The following is an 11807-nucleotide window of genomic DNA, read 5'->3' on the forward strand; positions in this document are numbered from 1 at the left end:
TGATGATTTATACAATCTAAAATATGGTGTAGAGTTTGAACACAAAATTCTACAAAAGTTGTCCTACTTTTGGTGCGAGCAACTAAGGTTGATTTTCAATGTTATAGCGCTAGATTGTTTCATTGACCTGTTGTCCTAAATTTGACAACCTCTTAGGCGCTGCCCAGATCAAATGGAGTATACCTCAACGAGGATTTGATGTCAGTGCAGCTTAATTGCTGGTACAATGCCAGTAATGCGCTCGTTATTCTTTCGTTAATAATAATTACAAACAGAATTGCGTGAATTGTACAGATTAGGGTTTAAGCATTGTAACATTATGTATATTCTCGAAGGCTTCGTACGATAATTAGTAAAGATCTTAATTAGAAGACTTTGTAGTAGTGTAGTCAGATATTCATAAGGTAATGTCATTAAATGGTTAAATGTAACATCACTTTTTGTTGCACTGACGCAGGGAGACTCCCGGGAGTCTCCCTGAATCAGGACAGCCTCCCGCACTCCCGGTCCCGCAAGAATCTCTCGGAAATCAAACCATCTCCGCAAATTCATAATTTTGCATGTTCACTGTTTTATTGTCAATTTTCTCACGGACGTCAGTATCAGTATCACTATGTGCAGCAAAATAAAATGTGTTAAGAAAGCTCATTAACCTGATCAGTGGTCCAGGGAGGAGGAAAGCCGGCCCGGGCCCCCTAAATAATTATTTCAAAATTATTTTTTAAAAAGGGGTAGAAATGAAAATTATATTCAAATTTATGTCTGAGAGGGTCATTTCCGGCCATCTAGATGTGAAAGTCCTTCCCTTCCCCCACCATTCGACCCACCACCTCAGATCTCCCGGAAATAGCTTATTCTAACTTGGAACCAATGTGTATGGGACACACATCATGTAAGTTGGCGTCTTACTCACTCCCTTCCTCATCCTTTCTCAGCCTCATCATCATTTATTAAGCATTTTTATCAGTTTGGATAAGTTGCGATTTACGATCGATTGGTGGCTCGGGTATAAGCCCACACACATTTATATATTATAATAAGGCCTAAACTATAATATAATCATTGAAGCTTCATGAATTAATTCATTTAACAGCCAACCTTTTTAATTTCATTATTATTAGCATATTCCCCCGCGTCCTAATCACTTCTCATTTAGTGTTGTAATGAACATACATCCCTAATCAATCTAAGCACCAAATGCTATCTAATGGCAAGAGAGCTTTCGAGGGATAATAATAATAATAATAATAATAATTAAATATTAGTAATAAATAATAATATATATTTAGAAGGGAAAGATAAAAGAAGGGAAAGAAAGACGCAAGTGTCCTCTCCGCCAGACAGGCCAAGTTTCCTCTCTGCCACGAATTGTCGGACCAACAAATGAGGGAAAATGTACGGTACGTTAACAAACTTCTTTGGGCATTATACGTACTAAAATATCTTAAAACTGATTAAAATAACCCAGTTTATAAGTGCGAGGGCGTTATCCCCTGCCCGTCTGCTGGACGTACTCCACCAGGGCTCCGCTACAGACAACAGTCCTTTAGAAATTGAAAATTGCATCCTGTTCGATTACCTAGGCAACCCCTCTTTCCGTCGTGCAATTTATGGCGCCACCTGCCCAAAATATTACCAGCTGATCTCGATCCAAATCCAAATTTTCTATCTCTTTATTACTCTTTTTTTTGTCGATCTGATGGGAATAGTACTGCTACTCCATTTTAAGATAAAATAATTCCATTAAATTTTCTAAGACATACCGTACAATACACGTGAGTTAAGCTTTTTATATGTAATCAATATTTTGTTCGTTGCACAATCAAACACTACTCAAGACATAAGAATTATTTCAACGTTGACGTCCCACTGGGCAGTATTACTCATTATTATTATGAAAGATTGCTTTTAATTGCTGTTGAATATTGGCAGAAGACAATTTTTATCTACAAACGCATTAATTATAGTACTTTAGCACTCAAAATGGTTTGTTCTTTGGTTATTATGCTGATTCATCCATCAACCGATTTTTTTAACTTGTGAATTTATTTATGGTGTGGGGATAACAATTTTCTTGACTACTTTTTTATACGTCATCTGTTAAAATTAAGTGTCACGTTTCGAGATTAAATGTATGGTTTTATTGGCCAATCGGAGTGATATTTGTAATGGTGTTTGAAATTATTACCTCCGAGGAGGTTACTGTATAATGCATTTATTGTGTCTCTGTCTTTCTGTCTGTTATGAAGATTACGCAAAAACTAATGAACAGATCATTATAAAATTTAATGGAATAGTACATAATAATCGAAGAAAAAGAATAGATTAAAGGACAAAGTCAGTTTCAGAAAATTTTTTCTTTAGAGCATAATAGAAAATAATGAGGCGGAGGTATGCACTATATTATGGAGTGACTGCTCTAGTTTTTGAAGTAATGATAAAGATGGTATAGCCGCATTATAAGTTTCTCAAATAATTGTCAGGATACGGTAATTCCAAACTAGTTTCAGTCGATATATTAACATGTTAAAGATTATATCTTCATACGTTATTTATTTATTTGTTATGTTTTGGGGTCAAGGAAGGAGCGTTAATGTGTGGACTCGATAAGAAGAAGACAGCAAGCGATGAAGAACCGTTATAACATATATCATTAAGGTGCCACCAGTACCTACTTAATAACCCGTTGTTTTAGCATACTGAAGTACTGGGAAGCTACCAAGTTCGCCAGTAACGGAATTATTCGTTGCCATATTGTTTATTCCCTGTTACCATTTTCAAACTTTTAAGTTAATTTATCACATACCCCTGTAGCTGATGGAATTTATCCTTACTAATTTATTTTGATAACATGTATATCTAAATATAGATCTAAAAAAACAATTAAGGTCTATATTTTAACATTTCCATAGCATTACTAAAGGATCCAGAAAGTACGAACATATTCTTTAAATAACAAACAAGATATATATTATGAATTATTGATTATACTGTAATATATGGAAAACCATGCTACAATGGTTCATCAGATGCAAATACCGTATTCCATCCCATCATCAATTACTTTTGTATTTATTATTTTGATATGTTTTACAGATACGGTGGATGGTGTGGTCGGCATCCGCCAAAACAATCACAGATTTCAAATGAGCTATGGCATGTATTAGCAAGGTATAGAATACTTATTATAAAGTATAATAGTTTGGCTTCAAATTCGAAGATTAATTCAGTAGGGTAATTGTTGTACAGTTATTTTAAAGAGGTTCCAAGCAACAATGAAGCACAGACAGGTTGATACAAGTATAATGAATAATATTCCAATTAATATCCAGTTTAAAGTTGGCGATTCAATAAAAAAACAATCGATTTGTGTTGATCTCATAAATGATTCCCAATAAAAAAAACACTTGATATTAAACTGGATTGGAATTTTTTGTGGTGAAATGCTCTAAGGATAACCACTCACGAAGTCCAAATACATGAAATTAAGTACTATTGAAAAATGAATTAGTATTCAACTCAACTTAATAGAGACTACATTGTTATTCTTGTGTTTTTTTTTTCTTTTCAGGTCAACAGAGGCATCTTGTCGCAATGAACTTTTGCAAGTCTACTGTGCATATAATCTGAATAAAACTGGTGGATGTGTACCACCTATGTATCTACGGAAGCCAAAGGTATACGGCGCCAATATTAAACTTAAATAATGTTAGTGCCATTATTAATACTCTCCGGTCGGGTTTTTTTTTTTAAATTGTTTCTTTAGTATTGTATTTTATGATTCTGAATAAAGATAAATTCAATAAATCAATCGAACTGAACTACATTCAGCAGAGGAAGTTCTGGTATCGTTTTGAATTCTTAATTCATTCATTCGTAAATTTATTTCAGAATTTAATATCCATAGTGTAAAGCAAATAGACAATAATAAATATAAATTGACTAAACTCTACTGAGAAAATTACTTACACATGGTTCCATGCTGATACATTCTTGAAGAAAGCGCGTACCACTTTGAAGCTAAATCAAACTGAAGTCAAGACGTTTTGTTAAAGCTAAAAATACACATTCTGAAATATTCATTAAATGACTTGTTTATGACGAACATCATATTGGCACTGTTTTTTATGGGCTACCATACCAGTAATCGTAAGACATTATTTTAACAAAGCTTTAATGATCTAATAGTGCCGTTATGTAATCTGTACCAAGATTACTAGATTTATGGTAGGTGAATCACATTGGGAGTAGGAGTTTATTTTCCTTTATAGCCTGCCATCTCTATCTAAGAGTAAAACAGAATAAACAAATAAGAGTGCAACATTACATCGCTTATTATTTGTAAATAATTTCTTACTTCTCCTATAGAGTGGTTCAAAACTTCGGCCCGGAATATTGCCATTTAACTTCAAAGCTTTGCCAACTATTGGCCATCGGCCTGACTTGGAAGATTATAAAGCAGGTACGTTTACTAACCGAGTTTCTTTTCATGTATAAAACAAGGCCGCTTTGCATGATACAGACAACTCCGCAGCGATATTGATTGTATTATGTTACAAACTTAGGTATATGTGCAATAAAATATTATTCAAATATATATAAAGGTCATAATTTATATAATTATACCATTACTACAAGATTGATTGAAGCATATCTCTTTATTTTACCATGATATATAATATTCAAGTTGTATGTATGCCACAATATATTTGTAAATAAGTATTTCGGTGATAGATATCTATCAAGTTTATATTTGGGCCTAGAAATTATCGAGATTATGAATACACTATATGTGGTGTATGTTATCTTTTTTCTAGTAAGAAAGAATCCTAATGCTGCCGTCATTCCAGTTAAGTTTGCGTTTCTCATCATCGCCCATACATGCGAAGACTGTGTGGTAAGCAATACGTTTATTTAATTACTTCTATTCAATTCATGTTCAGACATCCACAGATGACATTAATAACAAAATTGGAATTAGCAAAAAATGTCAGTTTAAAGCAGTTAATTCCATCTTAAATTTATCTTCGACTTTATCTTACCACATTAACTAAAGATTGGTAATTCCATTTGGTTCCAAACTTGGCAGAACATAAGGTAGTAATAAGACAGCCTATTGTTTTGGAACGTGTGTGAATATGCTAATTAATCATTTACATAATTATCATGATAACTAAAGTTTGGTAAGTTTTATTGATTTCAAACTTGGCAGATTGCAAGATGGTAATAGTGATGGTAGAGCATATCGTTGTTTGTACGTGTGTGAATATGCTTATTACTCATTTGCATAATTAATATTTCATTGATTAAGAAACTTACGCTATGCTTTTACTGCGCAGCGTAAAAGGAATATTTCTAGTTTAATTTATATTTGTATTCTCTTTTTAAATCGAAATACAGTTGCATAACTTCTCGATAAGCTTCAGTTTTTAGGCATTCCATCAGGCCTGGGATTTAGAATTTTCAATTTTCCCTTAGCATGTTTAGTGCCACCATTGTGGCATCATCTTCTTTCTAAGGTCTAACTTTGAATTCCTGACTATGAATGGAACTGTGTAAAACAAGCTCAATTGTAGAGTGTTGTTCTTACTGACGACAACTCTTGTAGGCCTGCGTCATACTATGCTGTCTTAAGCTTTGTCCACGTTATCAAATTTTATGTGACAAATACAAATGTAATAGACCCATATTTGTATTTAATTATGCCCATATATTATGGGCACATCACACAAATTTCTATTATTGCCATATCAATAATGGTAAATGAAATTGTATGTATTTTGTTTGGTTTTCAGCTGCAATTAATCGATCTTGTTTACAGACCATACTTTTTTTACGTGGTCCACGTCGACTTTCGACAAGACCAAGTCAGAAATGTAAGTTTTATATAAATAATTAAATAAGGTTGCTGCATAGGCAGAGTCAAATAAATAAGAAAATGTATCTGTCTTAGAATAAAATAGTTATTGAACAAGTACTTTCGACCAGTCATCATCAGGTTCATGTATCTGTGTTAGAATAAAATATTTATTGTACAAGGACTTTCGAACATAGGTCATCATCAGGTACTGATATATATAAACATAGAATATATAAACATAGAATGGTAAAAAGTTCGACTCTCCTGATGTTTACATGCACCCAATGAAACGAAAAACGTATACTACCACGAGTTAGCGGGTGCCCTATCTAATAAATTGACAATTCAACAAGTAATTAAACATTTTAATTTATTAATTGTTTATTTTTACCCACTCGTACACAATATAAGGACATTAATAATAAAAATCTTAAAATTAGCGAAAGCTGGGTTGTTTTAATCAGTGTTAAGCAATTCAATTTTCTTAAGATTAAATGTGAGAGGTTTTTTCCCAATTCTATGGCATAGTATATCTTTAATACAGCTTAATCACATACCGTACTCGCGCGAATAAGCGCCCGGGCGCTTAAAATATTTTTTTGCACTTTCTGAGGGGCGCTTTTTCAAACGGGGCGCTTATTTAAACGGGGCGCTTATGAAAACAGTGGAAATTGAGGGGGCGCTTATGGAAATAAATGAAAATCGAGGTGTTCTTATGGGAAATTATTAAATTCAAGAGGCACTTTTTGAATGAAAAAAGATTAGGCCTATATAAGGACATTACGAATAGTGGTTAGGCGGAAAAGATAATCGTCCAGAGAACATGTCTCATGACAAGAATGCTGTGAATATTTACATACAGCAGAATGACAGATGCAATTATTAGTGGTGGGTAGTGGTTAGGTTGGTAATTCGGCCGATTGAGATTAGCAGGATGGCAGGATCATTGTTTTTTTTTCTTGAAAACTCAGATGAGAATGTGCTAAAGGTCAGAAAAAGAAAAAGAGGAGTAGGACTATAGGCATAGACAAATATGTAAAAAGAGTACAGTTGGAAATATACTGTCTGTCCAGGGATCGGAGCGCTCATCTTTCCAAGAGAAATATCCTTATTTTGATATTGACCTAAGAAGAATGTTATTTCACTCTGCAGCTCAAATCATGCCAACAAGCACAGTCCCAGGATTGATTGGATTTATTGACTTGCTAAAAAGAAAATCTTATGATATTATTAGAAGGTGCGCTTATTCAAACGGGGCGCTTAAGAAAATCTTCACGTTAGGAGGGGCGGTTATTCGATAGATGCGCTTATTTAAACGGGGCGCTTATTCGCGCGAGTTATACGGTATGTTTTATTCAATGAACCATGATTTCCATAAAATTTCTACATGCCTTCGCCGACAGGTCTCGATTGTTATGTTAGCCTACATACATCCCTACACATACGTACATACTACATACATACTTCATACTTGTGTCATGTATGCTATTTCATATAATTTTCATTTTAATAAATAAACCTACAGCATAACTTGGGCTACTGCATAAGATTGTGTACAGTATGCAATAACTAGAATCGTTAACCTTCCTTCATCTTTAAACATTTTTATTAGTACATATAGACTCATGGATACTCATTTATTTGCAGGAATTGAAAAGAAAAATAGCTTTAATTCCAGGTTACACAAACGTTCGGGTGCTTCCAAAAGAACGATCTTTTACGGCCACTTGGGGGTCGTATAATATTTTAAGAGCAGAGTTAGAGGTAAGTTTAGGTAATCCTTGTTGAGTTAAATAGGCCTACCATGTAATTGGGTACTATATAATGCAAAAGTAAACTAGTTACAAATATTACCCAAGCAATTGTTCTAACAGTAGTAGAATAAATATCATCTTGACATGATTTTGAAGTTTTATAAGGTACCAACAAATGTTGTTCCCATTCGTTTTTGTCTCGGTTTTATTTAATAATTATCTGTCTCTTCATCGGTCCATTGTCGCTTTGCGCCCTCTATTAATCAACACTGCTGCGATACTTCAGATTATTGTTATGCATTTCCAGTGCTATATAATTCACAATGAGATAATTAATGTTGGTGTATCGCTACTTAACGTAGTCTAATCCTATTCTTCCCTAAAAACCTATATTTATGACTGTGCTTTTTTCAGGGAATTGAAGAGCTAGCAAGGATGGGCGTTTGGGATTTCGTGATCAATCTCAGTGGTTCTGACTTGCCCTTTACCGATGTTGACGATTTGGCGGCGATGTATGCGTCATACCGAAGTGAGATTCTCTAAAATTAAGCCAGGCACACACTGCGTCGGCCGGCGGTCGTAGGACGACGAATTTCTCTCCGCCAATCTGTGCAAGCGCTTGACGATGCGACGCCGTCTGCTTGGTGGGGTAGTCTGAGCGTATGGTCAAAAACGATCCGTTGCGTGCCATGCGTTTCGTCACTTTGCGTTCTCAATGGAATTACGTCGGCTGACGACGGTCAGCGCAGTGTGCAGTCACTAATTTTATGATTTCCATTATACAGAGGTTGATGCACTACCGAAGTTATGTGGTTTATAAAATCAAAGAGGAAATATCACGCTCTGTATATTCAGGGGTATTGCCTGGTAAAATGGTGTTTTCACTAATTTTAATTAGTTTAAATTGGCTGGCCCGTTTAGAAACATATGTACTATTCGTTTCTATTTTTGTCATGGACCGCTAATTTAAGAGTCATTTCCATTAAATTGCAACACTCCCGCTAAGAGTGTTTACATTGCGTTACACTGCTTAGCTTTTTCTGAAACAATCGGGAAAAGCTCCCCAGTTTAACCGACCAACAGTATAAACTTGGTTTCAATACGGATCGCTACACGCTACAATGCAAATACACAGTACTTTAAAAAGAGTAAATACGTTCGGACAAGCAATTTTTCCATATCTATGCATGGCCATTGTTTACTTGACAAGCAAAATCAAGAAGCCGACCTGCATATATAATATTTCGTGGGTTAGTACTAGTCAAGCCTCGCTAAGGTTCCACGCTTCATATGTATATGCCTAGACCTTATATAACCTTAACGATGAATCTACTTTCTTTCTTGAATGAAGCTCGGAATTTTATAAATGCAAGGGAGACATGGAAAGAACGTTCTCCCTCAAAGAAGGATATTTCCGTTTGGCATGCATGTGGTGATCATGTATACAACGTTACGTCACGTGGCCCACCACCCACCTGGAGCACCCAGTTGAGTGCATCGCAATGGTTTATTCTAGACAGGTTAGCACTCACAAACGTTAATTTCATTTCTGTGTTGATAGATTATGGTATTTATGAAATTTAATAGTCATAATGATGTGACAATGGACTTTAACTTTCGTTAGGCCATTTTCATACATAAATGGCACTAATTTTATGATTATACTCAGAAAACTAATAAACTGATTGCTTATAACAACAGCAATAATAATAATAGTATTAATAATAATAAAAATATAAAGCCAATAATAATAATAATAATAATAATAATAATATCGATAACGATAATGAGGATAATGATTATGAGAATAATGATTACGAGAATGATGATGAGGACGATGATGATGACGATTTTCATGAAGATGACGGTGACAATGGCGTCACGACTATCCTGCTAATAACAATGATTATAATAATGTTAATTAATACTATGGGTTACTAATAATAACAATATTAATAGTAGCAAAGGCAACAATGTAATTTCTTTACTAACAGGGGGTTCGCCACAACTGTTATAGACCAAAATCATCGATCACGTCGTTTGAATAAAATTCAGTTCTTTCAGCAAACCTGCATCGTTCCCGATGAGTCTTATTTGTCATCTATGCTGTTTAACTCTGCTTTTCGGTAAGTAGGCCTATGGACTCATCGTATTATTAGACGATGGAAACATCGTATTATTAGACAATATTATTAGAGCCGTGGAGATTGTTACTTAACCCTGTTTCACCAAAGGAAACAGTATGTTATTGTACAGAATACAAAATACAAGATTCACGTGGAATTCAGCTTCCAATGCTTTCATAAAAACAAAACAAAAACATAAACTATTAAAAGAACATAAACTGAACTAAAAAATCCACAATATAAAACAAGGTACAGGCTACAAATATTGAGAAAACAAGCAAATAACAAGGTAAGTTAAGGCATATGTACAGAAGTTATAGGAATACAGGGGCGAATCCAGTAGCCCCCCCCCCCGTTTTGACACTAAATTTCAATGCAAATCAATGTTATGTGCTACTCACTTACCTATTCTGGAGCTGTTGTGCGCCACCCCCCGTTTGAAAAATTCTGGATTCGCCCTTGGAATAAGTATATAAATATTATATTAAATTATCTCTTGAAAGCTTAATTAGGCCTATTATATACATAGATTTGTTAATGAAAAAGTGTTTCTTAATTTATTATAATTGCACTTTAATGGTACAAAGCCTGTCTGATTGTTGGAGTATGTGGTGAGACAAATCCTTAACAATCTTATTTAATTTACTACATATTTGCTTTGTAATTCACAAACAAATATGTATTTTGTAAATTGTATATGATATTAAGAATTTATTTCATTTTTCTGATGCCTTTTTTTCTATTCTTCTTCACCAGAAATACGTACGTTTTCGATCATTCCCGCTTATATCGATTTCCAAAATCACCTTTTGACAAAAGGGGCCTCTGCAAGCACTCTTCGGATATTGATTACTGTGGCCAGGTAGACTCAAGTAATTTGCTTAACTGTGTCACATGACAGCAGAAAAGATGTTCATTTGTTAAACTACATATCTATATAATTTGTTAAATTTTGTTGATATGACTGATGTCGAATATACTTGGTTGAATAATATTCAGAACTAGAATTTCGATTAGTTAATTTATAGATTTTGGAATCGGTAGCTGCCCCCGATATTATTAAACCCGTTTCAACTTCCTTGATTGTCGGGAACGAATTGTTCTATACGCTGCACTCTATATTGTCTACAGCTTTCGGTGGCAACACTATTGGTCGGTCGAATCGGGGAACATCGCATTAATTTGTGTCGGAGATTTCGAAGTGTGACGATTGTAGTGAAAACGCTGTTAGCGACAATGTTACAATTTTATGAAAACTAGTCTTAACGTTTCAATTATACAATCAGTGCGAATACATTTTGCGAGTAGGCCTCATACGGCCTAGCGGAAGCAATCTTTGGCTAGAGATATTTTAGAAATTTTCTATGCCCGGAATGGTAATTTTAGTAGGTGTGGTCACCATTATCAATTGATTTCATAAAATCGCTACCCAGAGTCGCCGAAATCTGCAGGCGATAGCGTGTAGCAAACTTATGGAATCAAGAATGTGATGTAAATCGTATCAGTCGCCATGGCAACTCCTGTATCTTTCTTTTGGAAATTGAATGAATGTTGTAAAATAATTAGGATTTATTACAAAAATATTATACAAAAATAATAAATAATTAGGATTGTTTTTCATCTTAGATTTTAATTGTTAAAAAAAGGAATTTTTAGTTTGTTGGACTCTGGAATTACACATTAACTTTTGTGTTTGTATTACATTGCACTTGATTATTATCAAAAGCAATAGTTACAATTATTAATACATTTTGTTCACCCTGATATTCTCATTGAATTACGTCAAAATTTTCAGAATTAATTGATCATATTTTTACAAGTTTACATTTTGTTAATCAAACAACTCATCAGTACAGTACTTTTACAATTTTTCAGAGTCCCATAAATATTGCTCAGAGTAATATAAAACTGTTTAAGTACTATTCCCGGATTTATAATTTCGGGCGCAAACATCCGTACAACATTAGTCATCCGACTCGTAAGGCAGCCATTAACACAGTCAGAGGCATGGATATGTATCATATAGTTGTGGAGAAGAAATCAGTTACTAAAGTTTTCATTAGGTAA

The 11807-nt window shown here is 34.2% G+C and overlaps 1 protein-coding gene across 1 annotated transcript; it reads left to right on the forward strand.

Moving 5' to 3' along the window:
- Positions 1 to 3096: 3096 nt before the first annotated feature.
- Positions 3097 to 11807, forward strand: LOC117123431 (xylosyltransferase 2-like; the record flags this gene model as incomplete). Its single annotated transcript, XM_033269336.1, has 11 exons — positions 3097 to 3171; positions 3572 to 3677; positions 4369 to 4462; positions 4818 to 4897; positions 5796 to 5876; positions 7508 to 7624; positions 8029 to 8143; positions 8966 to 9134; positions 9609 to 9740; positions 10497 to 10602; positions 11616 to 11807. Coding segments are annotated over 11 exons (1267 nt in total), but the record flags the coding sequence as incomplete, so codon positions are not given.

The sequence above is a fragment of the Anneissia japonica genome, unplaced genomic scaffold, assembly GCF_011630105.1.
Source record: "Anneissia japonica isolate Jap-2015-1 unplaced genomic scaffold, ASM1163010v1 scaffold287692_len19450_cov170, whole genome shotgun sequence".
NCBI lineage: Eukaryota > Metazoa > Echinodermata > Crinoidea > Comatulida > Comatulidae > Anneissia > Anneissia japonica.